The sequence below is a fragment of the Strigops habroptila genome, chromosome Z (genome assembly GCF_004027225.2).
Source record: "Strigops habroptila isolate Jane chromosome Z, bStrHab1.2.pri, whole genome shotgun sequence".
Classification (NCBI taxonomy): domain Eukaryota; kingdom Metazoa; phylum Chordata; class Aves; order Psittaciformes; family Psittacidae; genus Strigops; species Strigops habroptila.
Genome location: NC_044302.2, coordinates 53,637,330 through 53,663,549, shown reverse-complemented (window position 1 = coordinate 53,663,549; position 26,220 = coordinate 53,637,330). Strand labels below are relative to the sequence as shown.

General features: G+C 38.4%; 1 protein-coding gene across 1 annotated transcript in view; it reads left to right on the top strand.

Moving 5' to 3' along the window:
- Positions 1-26,220, top strand: part of FBN2 (fibrillin 2) — a 144,212-nt gene that overhangs the window by 10,958 nt on the left and 107,034 nt on the right. The window contains exon 5 of the mRNA XM_030471271.1: positions 18,826-19,023. Within this exon, the coding sequence (XP_030327131.1) occupies positions 18,826-19,023 (198 nt within the window). The remainder of the gene's footprint in view (positions 1-18,825; positions 19,024-26,220) is intronic.

Here is a 26,220-nt window from a genome sequence, read left to right as displayed (position 1 = left end):
TAATTCCGTATATAATATGCTATTACAACAGTGGGCAGGGTTAAATAAAATTTCGCTTAGTCTCTTATCTTGGTGTTGCCTTTCTCATATTCAAAAAAAAAAAGTTGTTACTAATTTATTGTACTGTTATTCAGTTAAAGAAAGATTACTCCTGTAGTGTATCTTGGTAGTGACTATAGAAAGTCTCTAATATAGCAACTGTTAATGTTAACTTTTTTTATGCTTTACATGAGCTGCAATACATGAAAAAAAAAATAAAAGATACCTTAAATGCCTATTCTGATCAATAGTGATCTGTAATTTATGCTTTTAACCTAGTAAGTTTATGTTTTCCAACAAAATGCAAAGGAAATATTTCTTCATTGGTTCGTTACAATAGTTGCCTATAATAGTTTACAGTAAGAAATGCCTTTGTAGTTTAATTTTAAACTGAGTTTAGCAACAGTTCATAACTCTTTGAGTAAAATTTTATAAGTTTAAGGTCATGTGAACTTCCCTTACAAATCACATCAGAGTTATAAGAGATTTTGTTTTGTTAGTTTTTTACATTGTGGTGCTTTAAATGCATACTTTTTATTGTTCTGTAAATTAAGTTCTTTAAATTAGGTGTTTTCTTCCTAATATAGAACATATGTAGCTTTCCTTCAGATTGGCCTCCCAGCCTCGGTTATATGATAAAACGTGACTTGTTGTTCAGCTGTCTGGGCTCTGAGCAGACTAATTTCCGGGCTGGAGACAGGAGGCTGAGCAGTAACTAATGACTGGCATGATTACAGTATTTAGCTTGAGACTTGCTGCTGGGTTAACAAGAAAGCAGGACCTGTTTGGGAGCTCATGCTTTACTTTTTCAGATATATACAACAACCTTTTATATTTCCTGTCAAAGACTGTTCTTTTGGTCAGCTTCTTGTCTTTGATTTGTAAACACACAAGATTCCAGCATTTGGTCTCCTTTTTTATGGATTTTTTTGCTGTTGTTGGGGTTTTTTTTCACCTTAAAGAAAAAAGTAGATGTTGAAATTTTGCTGTTCAATTTTTCCCAGTGAAAAATAATTGGGGAAAAAGAAAGGAGAAATGGATTAAGAGGCCTCATCATCAGCTGTACACATAAGTGTGTTTTTCTAGCATGACCAGTTCCTTTGGTTTCTCAAGACTGTCTAGTCAAATGATATTTGTATTTTGGCACACGTCCTTGTATTTTTTTAATTGATTATCTGTAGAGGTATGAAGCCATGGAAAACCAATCATGTTTTCCTCCTTCTTTGTTATGGGTTAAAGGGAGGAAGAGCCAGTGGGAAAAGAGAATCCTGCCACTGATCTAAATTTGTCTTCATCTCACATAGAAGGAGAAAGACTAGTGCTCATTTACTCTGTATGTAAGTGGCTTTAATGGGATGTAAAAAGGTTTGGGCTGAGTAAAAATGCATAGCTTGGGAATAATATCCTTTTGAAGAAGGGAGAGTATTTCAGATAAAGCTATCAAGCTTGGGCCAGTGGGATAAGAGGGAAAATAGAGAAATATGATAACTGAACATAGCGTGAGAAGCTATGGGGAGTGGGCAGCTTTTCGGTTATTCTCAGGAAAATTGCTACTAATGTGTCTTTGCGGAATGTATTTGTTGCGCCTGGTATTCCCAGTACAAGTGACTGGACGCTTTCTTTGACTGTCTGAATTTTGGAATTTCTGGCTATCAAAGGAGACAAGAGCCCATCCCTCATGACAGATGTAGTAAATCAGTGGTTGGGGCTAATGCCCCACTAGAGGCTCCTACTGGGTTAATTGGGAAGACTGCATAGATGCAGCCAGGTAGTCAGTGGAAACTCTTCTCTCTGCAAGGCAGCAGTTTTTGTGCCAGTTCTGCAATGCTTACAAGGACTTGGTCCATGCATTTGAGGAGTCCTAGGAGGGACAGCAACAGACAGTGAAGTGTCTGTGGGGTTGAAGAACAGGATGTTGCAGAGGATAGTGAAAAGGGTTTGAGGCAGAGGATGTAACTGAAGTAGAGTTTCATTTTGTGGGGCAGGAGAGCATACATCTAAAATTGTATTTGAGATCAGTTACCTTCATCTGACCCTCCCTGACAGGAAAATAATCAATGATGATCTTATACATAAGGACAATACAAAAAAAGGAGGAGAGGGAAATGAAAAAAGAAAAAAAAAAAAGGTGTTCTTTTCAAGCTAGGAAGCGGGGAAGAGTCTAATCAACAGCACAGAGAAAGGTGTAGGAGGAAGCAAAAAGCATCCTCAGTGAAAGTTTATAGTAACAGGCAAAAGAAGAAAGAACAAAGAAAACAGAAGTGAAGCTGTACTGGTGAAACTGATTTGCACTTAAAAGTTATAAAGATATTTTGGGATAATATATATGAATAAATTTAAGCTTATAGAGCAAACTGACACAAGTTTCTATATGTCTCAATGCTTCTTGAATATATTTTTATTATAAAGAAAACATCCAGTTCATATTTAGTCTGTAGTGCTGTAGTGCTGCTGAAGAGGCTTGTGTCTGCCTAAGTGACAGTGATTAGGTGTAAATGAAGCAAGGAGGGAATTAAATTCTTTATGAAACTACTCTTTCCTCTGAAAGGTATTCAAAGGATCTTTTAACTTTGTACAACTTTTCCGTATCTGTTGATGTAGCATTACCATGAGAAGAAGTAGTGAAAACTTTTTTGGGATATATTCAGATCTTGTATGTATATCAGGTCTTACCCCTGTAATCTCATAAGCTGCAGAACTTCTTGGCATGCAGGCTGTGGCAAGTTATGTTTGAGAGGTTTCCTGTCTGCCAGGCATGGCATACTGTTGCATGAGAGGTTATAAAAAGACCTGTGCTTTTTCTCAAGTTGCTTGGTTTATTTTTGCTGTCCCCCAATGATTGTAAACTTTGTTCAGGTATTTAGCAGCAAAAATATGCTTTTGGTCAATAAGCTCTTCTCTTTTGTAGGAGTTGTGGGAATACAACTTTTCAATGTTGCTGGGTTTTGCTTTATAGTGGCTACTATTAGCCTGAACTGAAATAGAGGTTCTTTATGTAGGATGTGTGTGTGTATGTATAAGTGGGTCCCTGCTCTGAAGAGCTAACTGGACAAAGGAAGTATTATTACTCTCTTCCCTGCCCCCAAGACAGGCTGTGACACATGAGGTTGTTACGTTTTGAAGGCTGGGCAGGGAAGCTTCAACAGGCTTATCAATCAACCAGATAATCCTGGGGTTTCAGTCTGAGGTTTTAACCAGGGGAGTCATCCTGCCTATTTTATTAAGGTTGTGTAAAACTGTTGAATTTTGCTTGCTGTAGGAGTGAGTATAAGTGAAAATGCAGGGCATTTTAGTAGAAGGCAGGAAGAAAGGAAGACAACAAGATTAAATAAAAAATAATTACTAAATACTGCTTTCAGATATCAACCAGCATTCTTCTTTTCTTTGTGCCTCAGGGCCACGTGTCATGGTGTCTTTTACTTTTTTTCTTTTCCCCCATGTGCAGTAAGTGGAATACTTACCTGCTGAACACCAGTTTAATGAATTTTAGGTCTACTTTTAGCCATTGGGAAGTGGAACATGTGGTCTTGAGATCTTTTGCAAGTTTGTAAAGGAGTCTTTCAGGGCCTGTTGAGTTAAGAAAAGAAAATCAGTTCACTGTAGCATACTCTAAAGTACCTGGTCCAGTTCACAAGGGGTGTTTGTTACTGCTGGTGTAAACACAAGAGATACATCATCAACTTAGAATCATAGAATAGTTAGGGTTGGAAAGGACCTTAAGATCATGTAGTTCCAACCCCCTTGCCGTGTGCAGGGACACCTCGCACTAAACCATGTCACCCAAGACTCCATCCAACCTGGCCTTGAACACCGCCAGGGATGGAGCATTTGCAACTTCCTTGGACAAGCCATGGAAGAACCCAACTTGAAGTCTAATTAATTAAAATCAATTAATTTTAATCAATTTAACTAAGAAGAAGTTAGTGGTAGTTTAAGGCTTTAGAAAATGTGGATATTTCTAAAATTTTCAACTTTCATAGTGCTTTTCTACTTACTTTATTTTCTAAATTTTCTGATAAAAAATGTTTGTCAGCTTTTCCCACACATAGTGGAAAGTCAGTTATAAGCAAAATGTCAGAGTGGTGGTAATATTTTTAAAAAAGCTTCAGTTTAAAATAAAAAAGTACACCTTTAATTCCTCTAGGAGATAGTAAGAGGTAACAATTGCAAATACCTGCAGCAATAAAAGGTAAAATTTTATCTGACAGGTAAGTACTTTATTTAGGAAAATAGGTCAGATTATCTGTGCTAGAAGAATCTGATAGTTATTTTCATTGTTTGTGATTAGAGGTGTCATCAAATGTTTATAATACATACAGTTAAGTGCAGTTCCTGTTCAGAGAACTCTTCCTTCTACAGGTTTAGAGCTGCAGATATTTGTATACGTCAGTCTTTGACAGATTGCAGTGGTTCTGAAGGGCAAATTCAGAAAGCTGCTTTCATGCTCTTAGATATCAATAGCTACTAGGATTACAGTACTCTGACGCCCACATTACCTGCTTTTTCCATCCATCATTGTCTCTGGTGATAAGGTTTTCAGACTTACCTTTGCTGTCTTTCACAAGCTGATAAATGACTATCTTAAACATTAAAAACTCCTCAAGATGTCTACAGAGAATATCTTTTATTTGTGTCTGATTTTTGCGGGTATCTTAAAATTTCTCTGTGTAAAAGATTTAACATGTTGCAACATTTTCCTAAAAAAGGAAGATGAAATACAGATTTGAATAACCTCTTCAAAGGACTTGAGAATTTTCACCAGAGTAAAATGGAGCTCTCTTGCAACTCAGGCACAGGAAAAGCTTCTTTGCTTCAAGTCAGGTTTTAGAAGGGAAGCACTGTAGCTATACTGCTCCAAACTATGAAATGAAAGAAAGAAGTAGCAGAGTTGTTAATACTCTATACTTATGGCAAACAGATATATTTTCTTCATATATGTATTTTTTAAATCTGTATTTGAAAATTAATGTTTTGTATTACCTAGAGGAGGAAAATGTCCAGGAGAGCATAAAATACTGGGTTTTTATCTGTCAGGTAGGACTTAGGCTGGGTTATGTTCTGCACTAGAGATTGTTCATTGAAAAGTAAAACAAGAGTCTCATAATATAGAGTAATGGACCAAAGTCATGAGTGGGGAATGTGTTGCAGAGGAGAGGGAAGATGATGTGTTGCGAAAATTCTGTCTCTTTCCTTCCCCAGTGAAAATTTTACTCTTTCAGGTGCATTAGAATATTACACTTTTTATTTTTTTTATCTGTGATTGTTTGAGTCTGCAGTATGGTTACAACTTTTTATGGTCTAGTAAAGGTAGAAGAAAATGGTGATATTTTCAGGCAAGTATTACCTTAGAAATACTGTTTTGTAAATACCTGTGTTGGACCTTTTCTTAAATGACTTTTTGCAGACAAGATTTTTCATTATTTAATTGCTACCTTAAATTAGACAACTAATACCCAGTGATATGCAGAGTGTTCAAAGCATGAAAAGCCCAAAAGAATAGCAAGGGAAAACTCAGTGGAAATAAAAAATAAAACAGGAGTTGAAATATCCTTTCTGAAGCAATGAGCTGTTGAAAACAGTGGAAGGAAAATAGTTAGGAATGAAACTGAATAGAATAAAAGCAGCATGAGTAAATGTTAAAATCTGCATCAGACAGGGATTGACAAAAAGCATTTTGATGAGCCCCGTGGAAAATGAAGACATTAGTGCTTAACGCCAATTCATAGCCAAGTTTCAACACATTGTTGGCTCTCAGTAGAGGAGCTATACACACTGTAAGGCTATCAGCACATTTGAGAAAGCTGTAGTAAGGTATTGGCTGGAAATCTTGACGTGCTACTAAACTTGCTGAGGTGTTAAAATCTGTGCAGCAAGGAATTTGGATGAATTTCAGAAAAAGCGGGAGGGATATCACTAAGATCAGTTCTTACTGATCTTAAATATAAAGTTAAACAAGAAGAGGTAAAAATAATCCTCCTTGTAAAGGAAATATTAGTAGAAGAGTAGTGGTATGGGTCTGCCTGCTTGTCTCTGGATCTTCTGCTGCTCTGTGTGCTCCATTAAGTACACTTACCTCAGCATATGGCTTTGGCACTGTGACAGTCTTGCTTTTTTTTTTTTTTAGCATCTTTGTGTGGTTTTTTTGTTGTAGTATGAAATACATTTACTTAAAAAGAAACTACTGACTATTTAAGTGGCAGGTTATTGGACAAATCGCTATTGTGAATACTGTGTCATCTTCAAATTCAAGAAAACATTTCGTGAGGATTGTATTTTGCCTGTGCAGCTTAACATGCAGTTCAGACTTTTCCCATATGTGCACAGCTTTGTATTTTATGTGAGCTTTCAGATGATTTTCAAGTAGGGTGTCATGTACATTATGTTTCCTAAAAAAATGGATGGTGACAAAGGATTTTCTCATTCCAATCAGTAGCTTAATGAACATGGTCATCTAGTCTTAATCAGGGTGAAGGAAGGATAGAAAATTTGCAGTCTGACAACCATGTATGGTCTTTTCTCTGCCTGATTTTTTTTTCCTCCTGGGAGGAAGGTGTGTAATACCATTTTAATGTGAGTACAACATTACAGTAGCTAACACTGTTTACCAAAAAAAGCAATGTTACATCTGTCTCACATTATCCTGATTCTTAGCCTAGAATCAAATAAGATTAAGTGTCCTGATTTTTAAAGGTGGTGAATAACGCTTCTCTTACTGACTTTAGTAGGAGCTCCAGGTGTTTCTTGGAAATCAGACTCTAATCTCGCTAGCAGGCTTGCAAAGTACCTCAAATTCATCATGCTTTCAGTAAGTGCAACTCATCAAGGAAAAATGTGTTTATAGCTGATGTCCAGATCTTCTATTCACATCTTAAAACTCTCAGATTAAACTTCTTCTCATTCAGGAATCTTTCTCTTGTCTTTCTCTACAGCTATAAGTCTCTGGCTTCAGAGAAACAATTCCCAGCCATGCCTAAGAAACCACTTCTCCTTACTGGCGTGATATCCAGCCCTGTAGCCTGCTTTTTCCTCTCTGCTCTGCACTTCCTCCCTAATTATTCTCTCATGCTGGGATGAGACACAGTAGGCCATTTTTGTTACCTTCCCTATACTTTCAGTTCAGGTGTGTATTTCCAGGGTGGGTGTCCCTGGCTGCATTCCATGGTGTTTCCTCAGTCTCTGGCTGCATTACTCAAGAATCTGCAGTTTTCTTGTTAGGACTGACAATGAATGACCTTCATGTGCAAGTTAAAATTTTGTTTTTCATCTGCTTCAGGACGTTGAGCTGTGTCTCCTCTTTGCATCTAAAACTTAAAACATTGTTTATACGCTAGATATAGAGAAGTTTTTTTCTGATCTTTTCAGCCTTTGTGGCTTGTAGCATAAATGTCGGGAAAAATATAAACAGAGAATCCTTGTTAATTTTTGACCCCATTTCAACTAGTTTAATTGATGGATCATGCTGTAATTTAGCTTTTTAGACATCGTACTATGAGAAACATATGTACCTACCTCACACTTAGCAGTCTGATGCCCAAAAACTTTCATTGCTTCTGAATATTTGTAGAATGCAAGCTTAATCTGCAATATTTACAGTAAATGGAAAGCTTAAGCAAGGCCTCCCAGCTAAACCAAAAACATCTGAAAATAATAAAATGTAACAATGGAAGAGATTTTCCAGTATAGAAATTGTATCATTTGAAACCGTAAGATGTTTTCTTTCCTGAGAAACGGGGTTTTTTTGAAACCCTGGCTGATTGAAAGTTGCAGATCAGCATCACAAAATTAAATCTCATATGGTACAATTTAGGATCTAATGTTGCATTCATTAGGTAAAGAATTCCTTCGGTTATTTGACTAGCATATCCACATATGACAATTTAGGTACATATGTGAAAAGATGTTCCCTTTCCATGTTAGAGTTAAAGCTTATAATGCAAAGTTCTTTACTGTCAAAAATTTAGTTTCAACATAGCTACATACAGTTTTCATTCCCCTTGTGATTTTGTAGAACAGGAATAATGTTTCTGTTTTCAGTCCTCTTTTCGGATCCTTATATTTGCTTATTGTAAATGCAGAGCTGTGCCACTTTGTACAACTCCAGAGCTCTAAGGTTCCCCAAGGCCATCAGGATGTTGCCAGAGGAAGAATTTTCACTGCTGTTAAGTGACTGATGTTGCTGCTGTATAACCCTGTGTCTTGCCCATAGAAAAGGCATTTTGATCAAGGCAGATGGGGCTTTAGTAAGTGATGTCTGTGATTCCTGACAGTTGCTGGAGCAATCATTCTCACTTATAAACCAGAATAGGGAAGATGATTAATGCTGTTTTAACTTTCTGAGACGTCAGGCTGTCTCAGAAAGCCAACATCATGAGCATAATAAAACTATCTTTTTATCTGCTCTTGACAAGGTGTCCTAGACACAGTTTGTGTGGCACTAGGAATAACCTGTGTTCTGTGCTCTTTTCTGCCTAGGGAATCACTTTCACTTCATTTCTATTAGCATTTCTTAGATGATGAAAACTTCTATAATTTGATGAGTATATTTAAATAACTTTTATATTGTTTTATATTGTAAGTACAGATCTTTAGTTAAGCAAAAATCTTTCTAACAAAAGATTTTTTTTAACTTTTTTTTTTTGTTTTCACCTTGAGGCAGTAGCTTTTAAAGGAGTAGAGTAGTTTTCTTCTGGTGTAATTGTATTTCAGTAGATTTCCTTTTTATTAATGCCATTACACCCCAAAGGTGTAGTTCTATTGCTTCACAGCATTATGTTTTTACAATTCCCTACTGTCTCTGTTGCCAGTCCTCTGCCTGAAGTTACTCTGCTACATATATAAATCAAGCATACAAGGTCCAGAATTACAATGAACTGAACCAAAAGCACAGTTGTGATGCACGCTTATTTCTAAAATACAATGCCATAACAAGCAATATTTTTTTTTAATGCCTTCATACATTGTGGATTTCAGATTTGGTGGGTACTGAAAAAATACAGCTGCATGATGTTTTTTACTCTGAGTCTCATCACAGTTTCAGAAGAAAAAAACAAATATAGGAAAATGCATAGAATAGATTAGGAGAGGAAGGGGTGGGGACTGCCTATAAAAGAAGTAAAAGAAACCTAAAACAGAAAGTTGTAGCTAATCCAGCTTTAGTGAAATCTAGTGGAAAGATTTCTATTAATTTCAGCTGGGTTAACTAAGGCCTTCCAAGGAGGGGAGGAAAATCACTTGAATACCCTTGAAAAGCTTTTGCTTCTGCGTTGGTTTCTAGTAACATCTGAAAATACAGTGGCATATAGACACTGGTTAAGCACACTTACAGAGATGCTTTCTGAAGGAAGAGCTGGAGGGAAAGATCCCTCTCACTAGGTTGGTTTACGTAGTTAAAAAAACCAGACAAACCCTTAGTCTTTTCAGATGTGATAAGGGGACACAGATCCCAATTACTCCTCCATTTTTCTTCAACTGTTTCAGCTTTAATAAAAGATCTTACCTTTCTGTATACATTTTAGTATAAAACTATGTATCTAAAATAAAAAGTTATAGTAGTGCAGATTCTTACAAGATGCTTTTCTGGTCAAAACAGTCAAGAAATCAACCCATCCTCAGCAGAAGAGTGTGAAACAAGAAGAGATGGAAATTTCCTAATAATGAAAGTGGTGTGAAGGATTAGTGTTCGTCACTTTAACTTTTTAGCTCTAAGTAAGGGCTTAATTGATACTTTGTATTCATAGTTGGTTTTCATGTTTAAAATCAGGGCAAGAAATTTTGAACCATGCTACATTAATGAATTATTAAATTGAAATTGCTTCATAGCAGAAGGGGTCATAGACAAAAAAACTAATCAAAAGAAAGAAGCAAACATAGGCCTTTATTAGTGGTAACAAAGGCAATGAAAATTTCAAATTACTTCATACTTTGAGTACACTTCAGAGGTTCATCCCTCTCCCCCTTTTTTGTTTTGATTAATAAAAAATGAGTTTAATAAAACCATCTAAGTGTGGAGCTAGGAGGATAAGTGTGAAGGACACAAAACACTGTGTGGCTCTGTGATTGGGAGCTAGACAGATGCCAGGTATTTAGAAATTTTTAGTTTTTTTAGTTTTTTTCTCCTGTGTTTTTTTGAATGTCCTGATATTTTTCACTGTGTCTGTTCTGCTGTCAGCTCACTGACAAATTTTGTGTTCAAGGTCAGAATTTATAAACTGCAGGGGCTCTGAGCAGTTGGCAGATCTAGTCTTTGGAAGTATAGACTTTCAAGTATCTTTCCCATTTACTTATAGTGAGAACAAAATGTGTAGTATGTACGCCTTTCCTTCTTTGCCACGACTTCATTGTCTTTCCCTGTGAACAGCCTTCCCTGCTCATGGAGTGCCATTCACAAGGATGATAGCATGCTGTAGTCATCACTTTCTTCTGCTGACAGAGAGATGAGAATCTTCTGTCTCTCCAGATTTCCAGGGAGCAGCTGAAGCCAATGAAAATAGACTTTTTAGGTTCAATACTGCACTACTAAGTCTGGCAGAGATCCCAGATAAGCTACTGGGAGTTCTGATTAGAACAGAATTTAGATTTAGGACCACTGTTTGCATTTAAATATAGATCTTCTGGTTTTGCTACCCAAACAATGTAGCACTAAAGTGCTCTGTAAGAACTGAAAAGGGAAAGTGAAAGATCATAGAATGGTTTGGATTGGAAGAGACCTTAAGGTCATATAGTTTCAACCCCCCTGCCATGGGCAGGAACACCCTCCATTAGACCAAGTTTCTCAAAGCCTGGTCCAACCTGGCCTTGAACACTACGAGGGATGGGGCATCTACAAGGTCTCTGGGCAACCTGAGCCAGGGAAGAACTTCTTCCTAATATCTAATCTAAATCTACTCTATTTCAGCTTAAAGCCATTCTACCTTGTCCTATCCCTTCATATGCTTGTAAAAAGTCCCTCTCCAGATTTCTTACAGGCCCCTTTTACGCATTGGTAGGCTGATATAAGGTCTCCTGTGAGCTTTCTCTTCTCTAGGCTGAACAACTCCAGCTCTCTCAGCCTGTCTCCATAGGGAGGGTGTTTTGTCCCTCTGATCATCTTCATGGTCCTTCTCTGGACTCGCTTCGGCAGGTCCACATCCTCCTTATGTTGTGGGCCCCAGAGCTGAACACAGTACTCCAGGTGGGATATATAGAGGGTAGAAGATGTTTCTGTTACTTAGATTGCAGCAGTCTAAAAATAGGCCTCATGTAACTGGTGAAAAGCATATTAGACTTTAGAATTACAGTTTTAATGATTTCGACAGGAAAGTCTGGCACAGCAACTACGTATCAAAGAAAATGTTTAATTTAAAACTATTAAATTTAAAATTAAGTATGAAGGTTTAAAGTTCCTTAAATTTTATCTGCTTTAAATTTTCAACTGTATCTATCTTAATAAGCATTAGTTATGCAATTACTTAAAAGCTATAATTACTGTACTAAAATTATATGGAAAAGAGTAACACAGGTGTTACCAGGGATAGAGTTTGTTGAAGCCCATCAGGAGCGCATTGCGCCCAGGCTTGCAAAATACTGGAGTACCAAAAGTAAGCTGGTTTATACCACCCCAGAGAAATGGCTTGCTATATGACAGCAGTTATTGAGAAAAGAGATGAATCCCCTGAATTAACTTCTGGCCTATGTTTTGATTGTTAAAAGATACCCAGCTTTATAGTGTCCCACTGAAAATACCGTATAAGCCGAAGAGGCAAATCTCCAAAGCTTTTTTGTTTTGCTGAGCAAAATCCAGAGATCTGAAGAAGACAAAACTATGCTTCTGCCTCTCCACAGAAGACTTCTAGTAAATAGTAACTGGCTGGGGTTTTAGTTCATTATCAAAGTATCAGGATAGTCTAGACGGTCATCTGGGGGAGTGTTTCTTGCAAGCTTTTTTTCCTCCTAAGAGCAATGTGTAAAACAGTTGTTTCTCTTACTTACATTAACAATTAACAATATTGCATACAACTATATATCTGAGGTTTTAATAGGGTCTCTGATCTGCTAAGGCTTTTTGCATGTTTTTCATAATTTACACAGGAATTAGTCATGATTTTTTTCCCCTCTTCTTTTTGTGAGTATGGATGCATTCTGAAAGCCTTCCTAAAATGGCTCCTAAGAAGAGTACAGTTAAAGGGAAAGACTCCATAACTGCAATCATTCACTTCTACCTAACTTCAGCAGAGACTACATTGTGTGTTATGGTGCCTAACTTTATTCTGACGCTGGGTTGTGGCCAACCTGGGGCTAACATTCAAACATCATCTCCTTTTATGTCTTCCTTCTTATTTTTGACCTCACAAAGTAGTACATGGATTGCCAGAAGGTTGAAAAAAACCATGATACTGCTTCTCCACCTACCACGAAAGTTTAAGTTACATTTAGTTGCTTTTAAGTTTTGCAGCTGTAGAAAACTGTACTTTTGACCTTTACATTGTCCTGCCTGCTCTTTTGCACTCAGCTGACAAAAGTATGTCCCAACATGCCATGGTAAGATCAGAGTTTCTGAGAGTAGTTGAATGTGGACCTCTTCTGCAAACCATTCTCCATGTAGGTAGTCTAAAGCAGTATAAAAGCCTCATTTTCATTAGCGGGATTGGTTTCTGGAGTGAGTCAAATGACACTGAATTCCGAAGCAGTGGGTGCAGTTGGGCTGAGGGAGTTTACATCGTGCTATGTAACGTGCTAAATTGACATTTATACTATTCTTCAACCCCCTTTAAGGTTTATCATATCTGCAGACCTAAATCTTTAATTTTTCATTTTGCTGACAAGGGATTCTGTTCCTGAGGTTGAACTGAATAGCACAGATTTCCTGGGATGGGGAACCAAAAACCTGTGGAAGATGACATTCAGGTTTTCATGTTAAGGTTTAGAAAAGTAGCATATTTTCTTTGCAGGCATATAGCAAGGTATTGACTTCTTAGTTTTTAGGATATGAAGGAATTAAATAATATAATGTGCATTTGTCTGGCTTCCAGGAGTCCAAGTTTTAATGAGTAGTATCTTTTCCTTTTCAGCATGTGGGCAAATCTTGTCAATGAAATCTGAATGCAGGGTTTTGTGCAGAGTATGGAGTTTCAATAGACATAAGGAGAATCCTTCCTGCTACTGAAAATCAAACATCCAGCTGTCAGTCTGTAATAGAAAATCTTTCTGTACTCCCCTCTTCCAACTACAAAGCTTTGTTGGTAGAACAGTGTGCGCTGTCAATGAGGATTTAAATGGTCTTGGCTTTGCTCTAGTCTTCTGGTACTTGGTGGACTTAGGTCTTACCCTTCACTGTATGGTCGAAAGGAAAATCTCTGGCTTCCCTTCCGTGAAAGTTTTGAGGTTTAGAGCTTGGGACTTTGGGCATGGGTATTATTTGTTGTGCTTTATTCTGAAGGAGCCTAGTTGTGTACCAGAATGCCAGTATGGTAGGAATTCCTCTTAACAAAGAGGACAAACATAAGAGGAGAGAGCAGTAGGCAGCATGATACAGTTACTTCACTGCTTTGAACATTGTACGCATGTCAGGAAGGTAAAGATGTAAGAAGCTAATTTCAGCATAGTGGTTGTGAACTGCTGAATCTTGCAAAAACTTATTCTTGTGATTTCTTATCTCCATGCAGACTTTGAAAAGGGGTAATTCAGCCTGTAATATCCTGTAATAACTGATGATTAATATTTTGGTTTATGTCAGCTTGTGTGTTAAGTATTTTCTCAGAGAGGTATTTCATTAGATTCCCACTATCCAAACTCAGATGAAAACTTTATATAGTAGCAGGGCTTGTGGAAGTATAAGGAAATATATACATTTACAAGAAGCTCCAAACAAACCAAAATTGGAAACCTTGCTGGAACCAAGATTCAGGCATATTTATTTCCCAGCTTTTATTTTACACTTCTAATTTTGTAGCGGCCAGTGAATGATACTGTTCCCCATGGCAACAGTTTCTTCCAAGAGGTTCGTACATATATGGAAATACTTTGCTTTTGAAAACACCTAAATTCCATAAATGACAAAACCAAAGTATTTCCATGTTTCTATATTTGTCTGCTTTTTGTGTGTGTATATTTTTCAAAATGTTTTGTGTCTTTAAAATACTAGAAGCATTTTCCTCAATGTTCAGATTTATTACACAAACTTTCATTGCATTTCAGAAATATTGTTAATTCTCTGGTACTTTGGCATCCTTTCCCATGTGCTTAGGTGTGTAAGAATGAATTATTTTTTATTTTTAAAAAAATGTTTAAGATCTTCGGATAATACTATACTAATACTTTATCTGCCTAAACCTGACATAATATCAATTATATTAAAATGTCTGTGCAAACCCTGGAATGCTGTTTTTGGAAAAGAGCGACTTTTGTTGTTCCAGCAGAGGAAAATGAGAATGTGCTTAGAATGGACATGACAGCAGTGCTGGTGGAAACTGGAATTTTGCTAAAAGCTACAAAGCCCACATAGATGGCTGCATTGAACATGCCTTTTTCCTCTTTCATTGAGAGCTGCCCTCCACTCCGTTTTTAGTTGCAATGTGTGTATTAAGTTTCCTAATCAATCACAGGAATTGTGTGATGGAAAGTATTGCATCGCAGGAGCTGGTCAGAAATGGTCATGTGGGACCAGTAGAACAGTAGTAAAAAGAACCAAAAAATGAAAGCTGTCAGCTGTTTAAAAATGTGCAAGCCTTTGTGATTTATTTAACATAAACCTTTTCCAATTAAACGGCTCTTCTTCACTATTACATATCAAAATAAATTTCATAAAAATCATTGTTTCAGACAATGACTAAAGAACCTTGTGGGGATGTGTCTCAACTTCAAGTTAGCCACAATTTACTATTCAGACTTTGTGTTACGTGAACTTCTTAGTCTAAATAGCTGTACTGCCCATAGACCCATTTTTTTCCAAGAGAAATTAATAGCTTTGCCAAGTCTCTTTCATTTCTCAAGAGACTAGCTCTCATTTGCAGCCAACAGTCTTTTTTCCGTAACTTGTTGGATGTCACCTTTGAAAAAAATGCTTTTTGTTTATATGAAGCCTGAATCAGTACAATTCATATAACTTCTTGTTACCTTTGAAACTTCCCTTATCATGAACCCTCAGTGTTGGCAGCTAAGCGTTACAGAAAAAAGAACAATTTTCCATATTAGGATGATTAAAATGTTGAAGGAAAAACAATTTTAGATTATCTTTAATAAAACAAACATGTGTACCTTTGTTCTGTTTAAATATCTTTTTGCATACTGTGGCTTATGATCTGCAGATGTTGGAGCTGAACAAGAATAATAATATGTGCGTATGCATACAGTTCAGATTTGTGGTCTGATCTCAAGTACAGCTATGAGTATTACCAACCCTTTCATACTCAGATGAAAAGTTAATCAAGGAAAGCCCTGGTCTCCCATTTTTTTAGAAGCACAAGGTCTTGGCAATACTGTCATTTATGAAGAATCAGTGGGAGAATGGGATATGCCTTTCTCTTCCAATCCTGCTTGTATTATGGTAGGAGTCCCATACTGTGGGGTTTCCCATTGCAGGAAGATGGAGCACAGTTACACTTTTAATTACCAAAACATTGAGATTTCACATTGCAAAGGGGAAAATTCAGGTACGGTTTCTTTTCAAAATCTCATCAGTAAATCAAGGAGCAGGTGCTGCAAGAAGCAAAAATAAATTTCAGCTTTCTGGAGACCTCTGAATGTTTGTACAAATTACAGAGAAATTTGGTGCAGCATCTTATCAGAGGTGTCATGCAGACAGTTGTGTCTCCAGCATGTTTCCTGTTCTTCTAGCAAGGTGAATTTAACTTCAGATCTTTGCTAATACTTTGCTAATACAGATTTAATCTCTCCATTCTGAAGGTTGCCTCACATGGAGTACAGGGTCTTGGGCTTTCACCCACTGCACTAATTTTTATTTTGGAAAGGAATAAAGTTTCTGGTAACCCTAACAGCAGGTACTACTTTCCAGCATTCAGGTCCCATATTATGTTGTTTATCTAAAAATGCTGATGTATGAAATTGATTTTTGAGGTGTCGTTAATAATAATAAGCTATTTATTATACTTGAGCCTGCAGGTTGAAATTACTTGTTTTCTCATCTTTTCATTAATATTTGCTAAATCATACTTCTGGGCAGAGGTACTGTAAAAAGTCCTTATGAAAGGCAAATTTGCTTTGCAAGGAAATAGAACATATTTATTAAGTCTTAGGTTTTTTTCTTTAATTGTTGGGGGTGGGAAGGCATCTCAGACCTCCTTTACTCACTCCTTATGTGATTGATACTGATCAACATGCTTAATCTTTTCAGTATTTTATTTTTAGTAATAGAAGTATCACTATTCTGAACAGCTTTATAGTTAAAAGTATTTACCTCCAGACACATTGCTTCCTTGTTTAGTTATGGTTCTATGGAGTTTTGTTTATATAAGAGACTTCACAATTCTTCCTACTAATCTTTCTAGCACTCACAGACATTAAATACAGGATTTGTGATACTGTGCTGCTCCGGCACTACACAGCATTTTTTTTTTTTCCACATTCTTTGAGGTTTTACATTGGCTTTATGTAGGTGTAGAGGACTACCACTGCCCCACAAATAGTACTGTTGGGTTTTACGATATTTATAGAAGCAGTATTTTGGTACTAACAGCCTTCAGTTAAAATTTCAGTCTGCTTTCCCATGAAAAGAATCTTCAAGTGTTCATATTCTTCCAGATGACTTGCAGTGGACATTCTAACATGTCTCTAGGTGCCTTTTTACCTTTTTTTCTTTTTTTTTTTTCCGCTTTATATCTCACTTCTTGTCTTTTTAATCACCTGAGAAGAGGTAAAATTTTCGTGGGCAGGAGTAGTTAGTTAACAGAGTATGAAACTGTGGAGGCTAAGAGTGTGACAAAATTCAGATAGAAACTGGATCCTTATATGTGTGCTGAAATATTTTAGTGTGTTGCCCGGCATGACAACAAATGGTAGTTGGGGTGTTAAACACCATGTTTCAGGCTTTTGAGCTAGTGGGTGTTAAACACCATGAGGAAACTTAATGTGGCAGACAGATTATCCCATGTCTACTTACAGCAGGCTTTTTACACCTTCATCTGGATCATCTGGTTTTGCCAGAGGTACGGGAATAAAAACTGAGTAGATGGATATTGGACCATACCCAACACTAGAATTCTTAAATTTCTAGTCCTTGTGGCAGGCTCCCTATCAAATCACCTTTTTTAAATTACAGATAGAATTAGAATAGACTTAAAACTTTTTAAAAGGAATTAATTAAAAAGATCCCAAAAACTAGGATAGCTGAATAGTCCAGTTTGTGAATACGGAATGCACTTCTGTGAAAGAATACAAATGCCATAGTATAGTTAAGTTTAGAATGCTTAGTATGCTATTTCCATGGGGTTTTTTTTATGTTGATGCCAAGAAAAAAGTACTTCTTATTAACTTCATTTATAGTAACAATTTATTTTGCTGATAAAGGTTGTCATTCTTCAAGTCAATAAATATAATTTGCTGAGGTGAAAAGAATGCATAACATGTATGTGCTGAAAATCACTGTCACCAAAGCAGTTACCCTTTCTAAGCACAAATGATTTATAACATATGTTCTAGCATGTGTTCTGGCAAAATCATTCTAGCAGCAATTCTGGGAAAGGAGCAAATGAAGAAACACCTAACAATCAGACTAGAAAACCAATATGGAAAATATGATTGATTCATAAGCTCAGGCTTTTTAAGGTCAGATGAAGCATTATAATAATACAGTCTGACTGACGATATAAAACAGACCATAGAATTGCACATGGTAATTTCAGAATCAAATGCACAGCTTCAGTTGAAACTACAAAGTATCTTCAGAATTTCTCTCTTTAAAACAGTGTCGTGGTTTAAGCCCAGCCGGTAACTCAGAACCACGCAGCCACTTGCTCACTCCCTCTTTTCCTCCCCCTACCACTCCCGAAGGGATAGGGGGGAGAATCAGAAGAATGTAAATCCCACAGGTTGAGATAAGAACAGTCCAGTAACTAAGGTACAATACAAAACTACTGCTGACTAAGGTCAAAAAATCGTTCTCTTTATTCAGGTCGAACCTTAATGAGTTAACTACAGGAATTTGACTAGAAGTATATTTTCTTGTAGTTTGTGTGTGCTATATTCAATGTACTCAATATAGCTTGAATAGGTTGTATTATATCATGTTATGCCTCTGAAGATAAATGGTAGTTTACCAATTAGGTCTGTATGGTTAACACTATTTTGCAGTAAGCATTCCAGCAGGAATGTTGATTCTGTGGCAGTCGCTGGCATGGACTTTGATTGATGTGAACAAATGTGTGCCTGCTGTGGTTTGTAGTTCCCTCCCATGAATTGCCATGAAGTAACTTACGAACAAGAAAACCAGATCCAGTCCTTGTTTGCTTAATCTGATTTGTTCTTTTGACTGTGTGCTTGTTAGTTTGTTTGTAAAATTCTTTCAGTTGTTATGGATTTTACTGAATACATTGTCAGTGCACAGATCAGTTTTGGGTCCAGCTGCCTTTCATTACCTGCATCTATCAGAAAGAAATAAATTGAAAAATAAGATAACCTTATGAAAATCATTATCTTCCGTGGAAGGTGTAATGCTGTTTCTGTAAGCAGTAATAGATTTCCAGGTCCTCTTGGAATTTTCTTAATATAGGTATCTACTGGATTAAAAATGGGTTCTTTCTGTAGATGCTAGTACACTTTCTTGTACAATATAGTGATTTTTCCTTTTTTTTCCAGATTACAGAACAGGCCCATGTTTCACACAAGTTAACAACCAGATGTGTCAGGGCCAGCTAACTGGAATTGTTTGCACAAAAACACTCTGTTGTGCAACCATTGGGCATGCATGGGGTCACCCCTGTGAAATGTGCCCAGCTCAGCCTCAACCATGCCGTCGTGGCTTCATCCCTAACGTTCGCACTGGAGCATGTCAGGGTAAGTCTGCTGGTTTAAATTAAGCGTGACCGTTGTGTTGCTGATAATGCGTCTTGAAAACCTACCGCCCACTTAAAATAAAATCACTGTTTTCCTTGCATGTGTTTTGTGTCTCACTTCTGATAAAGTTTGGATATGCTTTGCTGCCTCCAGATTTTAGCTAGTGTACATACAGAAAAAACCTCAGGTGCCTGAATAAAATGAATGCCAATTAAGGAGCCATAAATATAGAACATAAAAAGGCTGAAATGTCTGTTGAGCACAGCCATCAAATACTGCAGTAGAGCAGCAACCAAGGCAACTGGCTTACGTTGCTCTAGCCCTTAACTAATATGTATTTAATTCATTCTGCTGAAAAAATTCACAATTTCTTGCTACTGAAGTGGTTGCTTTGTGGTTGGGAGTTGTTATATAGACCTTTTTTAAATTCTGTCATTTAGATAAAGCCCGTAGTGAACCATCTGAATGCTATGTTTGGATTATTTCTACAGGGCTAGTAAAATGCATGAGTAAGGAAGGACTCCAGTCTTCTATGTTTGTATTCATAAAATGTTTGAGAAATGGGAAAGCCTTTTTGCCTTATCCAGTATCTGTTTCTGTGATGTTAAGAAACTTGCTGCTCTTCCTTTCTGTTGTTACTGCAATCCACCTATCTTGAAAGATAGGTATCTGTTCTGCTGTAGCTGCTTCTCTAAATTTTAGAACAAACTGCATAAAGAATGCTTTAACAAAGGATACTAGAACTCCCAAAGGAGAAGGCACTACTTTTCTGTTACAGGCTAGTGCACACAGTCAGTTTGCATGCTGTGTTGTCTTAGAACCTTCCTAAGAAGCAATGGAAACCAAATAGATAGTCAGACCTTACTCCACTCTTCACCCTTGAGGAAATAAGGTTCAGAGTCTGAGGTACAACAGTCTTTTGTTGCGTTAATGAGTGTGTACATTCCAGCTTGTTTGAGCAAGAGGGCATCTAGTGCCAATCTGTTTTGTAATATCATCTTGGTGGTGGTTTACAATTGTGTGTTGACCAGCATGAATAATGTTCTGGTGCTTCTGGCCGGTTGTTCCAGTTGGGCAAGGGTATCTCCAGTAATCATGTTAGTCCTAATGTTGCTATATGGAATAAATCAGTCAGCCGCCCATCCTGTAATATATTTCAGCCATTGAGCCACACTCATTTTGTCCCAAGTGTTTCTAGATTTACCTGATAGTTATGCCCACTTAAGTAGTGCAACGTATGGGGCATCCATTTCCTAGGGCAAAATAGAATGGTATGTAAGGTGCAGGTAGCTGGCTTACAGGCAGGCTTCCCAAGTTTCATTTTTCCACAAACTGGACTGTTCTTATCTCAACCCGTGGGATTTACATTCTTCGATTCTCCTACCTATCCCTCTGGGAGCTGGCGGGGAAGAAGCAGGGAAGTGAGCAAGCGACTGTGTGGTTCTGAGTTACTGGCTGGGCTTAAACCATGACATCTAGCCCGCCACCGAGTGTAGAATCATTTACTGTTTCCATCTTAGAGCTATGATGTTGAATGCCAAACAGTTGCATCAAAAATTCAAAAAACCAACATGAACCCACACTGGCCCAGTCGGTATAATTAGGGACAAACCTCTCCTCTCCCTCCAGTAAGACAATTAACACCACATAGTGTTCTCGCTGTGCTGGCAACAGCGCCTCAGCAGAATACAATAACCATGTACCATACAAGTGAACCAAATACTGTTCTGAGTTGTGAACTGATCCATTACATTCCTACAGAACAGAAAAGAAAACGGGCTTGGTGCGGAAAGGCTAGACAGTTACCCCTGGATCCATTCCCAGTGGGGAACTTTTAGGGTCTTACTGTCAGGAGTCTGAGTGCCCCAGGTGTTATTATGCATGCTAAAAAGGAGGTGATATTTAAGCGCCTCAGTGGGGTGGTTAAAAGATACTGCTTGCCCAATCTGCAGGTCTTGAGGCACTCCCTGGGGAATTGATAGGTTTGGCAAGGGCAGTCCAGGTGGAAAAGCCTAACCAATCTGTTAATCATATATGCGCCAGTGGAAATTTAGTTTGGCCAGGGCTGTCCACAGGTGGCTTCCCAATCAAAAAAAATCTTTTGGAGCTGTAGTGCTTCTTTTAAGTCAGGAACAAAAGCAACTTTAACTCAGCAATGGCACTTCATCAGGAAGATGCAACATCACCCACACCAAGAGGTTGGCCACCCACTCCTTGAATGTGAGTGCATATACATGGGGAGATACCCCAGGTTGCCATTCAGACAGAGGGAAAACAAGAAATTTGGGCTCCAATGTCAGTCAAACATCTTACAGGGAATCTATTGGGGCCCAGGCCTATAATGACACGTGGAGCACCCTTATTGTCCCACTCAAAAGTTTAAGCTGACATATTCAGGACACCAGACAGGGTATGGGCTCTACTAGTTTTCTGCCAGTGGGGTGATAGCATGCTGAATGGTGTCTAGAGCCTCTCTGGTGTCTCTATAAAATGGATTAGTGGATGAGCAGCCTGCATCCTTGCCATGCTGGCCAGCTTCACAGGCAGCTTGGACCATGGCCCTTAAAACTGCTAGTGGGTTTCTTATGCATAAATTCTAGTGACAAACCTAGTCTAAATCTTCCCTCCACAGCATGGTTCTGAGGTCTTTCTGGTCTCTCATCCCACTTGAGGATTTAACCTGAAGTCCCACAGGACCTTGTTTGGGAGTTCTGGCCTCTTTTGGGGGTTTTGGTTGGGTGACATCTTCATTGCACCCTATGGTTTTAGCCTCCTGTGTTAGTTGGTTTATGAACTTTCCCTAATTATTTTGCCCATTTTGCATTGCATAGGTGGTACTAATTAAGATTAATTTAAGGCTGAGTCCCAACCTTTGTTTGAGTGGTCCTTATTTATTGAGGTTCAGGATCAGATATAATGATGAATCTGAAGCTTTTCATCATTGTTGCATCACCGTGGATCAACAAACTGTTCAACAGCCAACTGCAGTCATCCGTTAGCCAATTCCTGAGCAGAGCGAGCATGAATACGTGGTTGTTGTCCTCACTCCAGTTTAGGGACACCCTTTGCCAAATAGGTGGCTTGGGTGGTCATGGAACATAGCGCTCCCCTGATGCCAGCTCCCCAGTCTCCCTCCAGAGCTTCCTCCTGATTGAAAACTGCTGAAGTCACCTCCTCTGTCATGAACTCATTTCACCACTTGATTTCAAGCTCATCAGGCCATTTACAAGAATCTCTTTGTAACTTGGCCGGACCAAAGCAGGGAAAGGCAGTGGTCGTAACTACATCGCGAGCAGGTGTCCCGTTGAATTGGGCTGCACTCTTCCTCGTGGTATCTGTGCTCGCTGCCATAGCAGTGCGCTGGCTGGGTCGCGCAGGAGGGAAGGCTGGACTTCAACCAAAGCACAGCCCTTCCCACAGAGCGTTACATAATTAACAGTGCTGAGTAAGGTTGGTATTTGGGCTGAAGTCAGATGCTGTAAATTAACAGTTATTTTGAGCTCTGATTATGGTCTGTATAATGAAATGAGTTAAAGAGATCAAATTCCTTTTTGATTGACTAATCCCTAGTCAATATAGGGATTAACAGAGGTTCAAATAATTTTGTGTGACGGATTTTTTTGTTCTGTTTGTTTTGTGATTTCACAAAGTGTCTATGTACTGTTCTATCTCTGTGTATCCATATCTTATGGCTTCCAAAACCCATCTGAGACAGCACAGCTGGGATTTTGCAGGCATTATATGCATAAGCAGATCTCTGTGACAAGAGTTAAGGTCCTTCTTAGCAAAGTGGTAAAGTTTACTAGAATGATCTGCTCTGATTTTTTATATAGGTGGTTCTCTGTAGGGCTGGAGAACTTTAATTTCCTTTTTACAAAATAACAAAAGGCATATAGTAGCAGGATTTGTTTGTGTGTAAGTATGTGTTAGCAAGAATTTCTGTTAGGTAATTCAGAAAAAGAGCTTTGACACTGTCTCCCATAAGATAGTGATGTACGGGCTGGATGAGCAGATGGTGAGGTAGATGGAAAGCTGGCTGAATGGCCAGGCCCAGAGGGTGGTGATCAGCAAAGCAAAGTCTAGTTGGACTAGCAGTGTACCCCACAGGTCAATACTGGGTCCAGACCTGTTTTGCATCTTCGTTAATGAGATGGATGATGGGGCAGACTGTACTTTCAACGAGTTTGCAGATGACACCGAACTGGGAGGGGTGACTGATATGCCAGAGGATTGTGCTGCCATTCAGAAGGTCCTTGACAGGCTGGAGGAATGAGCTGACAAGAACCTCATGAAGGTTCAAGAAGGAGAAATATCAAGTCCTACATGTGGGGAAGAGCAGCCCCAGGTGCCAATATTGCTGAGTGCTGATGATCTTGAAAGCAATACTGCAGAAAAGGACCTGGGGGTCCTGGCGGACACCAAGTTGAACATGACCCAGCAGTGTGCCCCTACAGCAAAGAAAGCTAATGCTATCCTGAGCCATGGAAGAAAAAGTATTGCCAGTAGGTCAAGGGTGGTGGTCCTTCCCCTCTCGTCAGCACTGGTGAGGCCGCACTTAGGAGTGCTGTGTTGAGTTCTGTGCTCCCCAGAACAAGAGAGAGATTTTGGTGCTGGAGTCCAATGAAGGGACATGAAGACGACGAAGGGTCTGGAGGATCTCTCCTTTAAGGAGAGGCTGAGTAAGCTGGAACTCTTCAGTCTGGAGAACACTTGAAGGGAGAGTGCAAAAAGGACAGAGCCAGGCTCTTTCTAAGTGGTGCCCAGTGGCAGGACAAGAGGCCATGGGAGCAAAATGAAGCACAAGAAAATCCTCCTCAACATAAGGAAACGTGAGGATGACCAAGCATTGGCACAGCTTGCCTGGAGAAGTGGGGGATTGTCCATCCTTGGAGACATTCAAAAACATCTGGACATGATCCTTGGCAGCCTGCTCTAGGTGTCCCTGCTGGAGCAGGGCAGTTGGATCAAATGACCTCCAGAGGTCCCTTGCAACCTCAACCAGCCTATAATTCTGTGAAAAACATCCTGATTCAGGCAGCTTCTGATGCTCATGGTGCTATAGAAGATTTCAGGAAAGTTCCTCTTTTACTGCTTCATAAGAAGCTAGTTAATGTTTTCCTTTTCTCACTGTTATTTCCCCATTCCTTATCTTTCAGTCTTCGCTGCGACTCTGTGTATTGCAGCATTATTCTTAGTGCGGCTTTCCCCTACACCGCATCATAATGCAGTGGCTTAAAATTGCATGAGTCTAACAAAGTCAGTTGTTTGGCTGGATTTCTATTTCAGGTCTCCTCCGTAAGAGTTCTTGGTAAGAGTCCTCCATAAACATGAGTTGAAAAATAGAAAATCAAGATGTTGAAAGATTTTTAATTCTTAGAAAATCAAACTTGATGAAATGTATTTTTTTGATTTTTTTGCTGAGTTTTCATTCACACAGAGGTATGGTTGACCTGAAACTACAACAGAAGCTATTAACTCAAATTCACTTCTGTGGCACTCCTCACAGCATTATCTTAGCGAAGGCATCTATTTTATTTAAAATACTTAGATTAGTTTTAAGCAAGACTAAATCCCATCATTTTTCTTCATTTAAAATATTTGCTTTTCTGTTTCTCTGTGCTTACACTGCTTTATGCATCCAAATTACAGTATGGAGAAATACTTGATTACACTTTTCCTTATATGTCAGAAGTAGGCCTCTGTCTGCATATAACAGCTTATGTTTCGCTGTTCATCTTGAAGTGATTAGTATATTTTAGACATTCTTTTCATAACAATATCATAAACAGAAACAGCGTACTGAAGACATGCATGTTGGTTGCAGTCTCCAAGTCAAATTCCTTTGTATGATGAAGATGTTCGACAGATAATGTGAATTCTTAAACCTTTGCTGCCAAACTGATGCTGGCATAGCTTCTGGGTATTCATTTAAATTATGCGAGAGATCAGTAGAGCTCTTTAGTACCTGTGTCCACAAGACTATGTTTTCTTTTTTCGCCAGCTTATTCTGTGTGGCAAATATTTTGAAGTTTTACCATTAACATCATTGCTGAATTCTGCTGGGAAGTGTAGGAACAATGTGATAGTCTACTTCATGTGATGGGAAGTTTAAATAGCCGTCATTTTTGCTACATTTTTGACATTCTATTACTACATAGGAAGATCTGATTTTATTTATGTCTTCAGGAGTTAGCACAGGATGATGGTAAGGCACAAACAGATGAAGGAAAGTTAGATTTTCTGCGTGGAAAAGGAGAGATGAGGAATTTCTTTTTCCACAAAATCATTGCCTTTCAACAGTCGAGACAGTCTCTTTTAAGCTCTGAGTACTGGTAATTCCTCCCAACCTAAGTTCTGTGGTGTTTGCAGGTTGATAGCATGTTGTCTACTCTCCTGAATTATCAGATCACTCTGCTGGAGGAAGGGACTGGATGTATCACTCGACACTGTAGAGACAGTTTAGCTTGCTAGACTCTGTATTATGGTACATAGCCTGTAGAAATAAGCTGCAGGATTTCTCTACAGCTAAGTATGAACATTTTGGAAAAAAGTGGTACAGCAGTGGTGTTCACAGGGGGTCAAAAAAACCTCCAGTGGTCAGCTAAAGTAGAAACTCTAGGAGGGAGCCAAGTGGTATGCTGAGGAGACTAATTCGGACGAAGATTCTTGCTACTACACTGCAATATTGCGAGGAAATATAATCAAGACTTAAAATTTCTGTGCCAAACTCATCCTGGCAGAGAAAGGTGAACGGAGAGTTTAATCCAAATAGAAGGAGTAAAGAATTGAAGATCTGTGAGTTGTGCATAGATAGAAGCTGCAACAGCAGGTATGACTGCATGGAGGTGAACTGTGAAGAGGAAAATAAAAGGGTCAAGATGGAGCTATGGGAGGGGGGGTGTGCTACAAAAATTTAAAAAAGAGGGAAGTATTAGCAATTCAGGAAACAATTGTTCTCTACGTGTGGTAACTCCTATCTGAAAGGTCAAATGAGACTGGCATTAAATATTTTCTCTGCGGGTTTTAGAAACAAATACAGTGATCTGGGTAATGTTTTTCAATGCTTTTCTTTCTGCTGATGACATCAGATTTACAGAGACTTTTATTAAATGAACACAAACGCCCTTGGTATTCAGTAAAACTGTAATTTTGTCACATATTGATTAGACCAGAATCACTCAGTCCATAATTTGAATG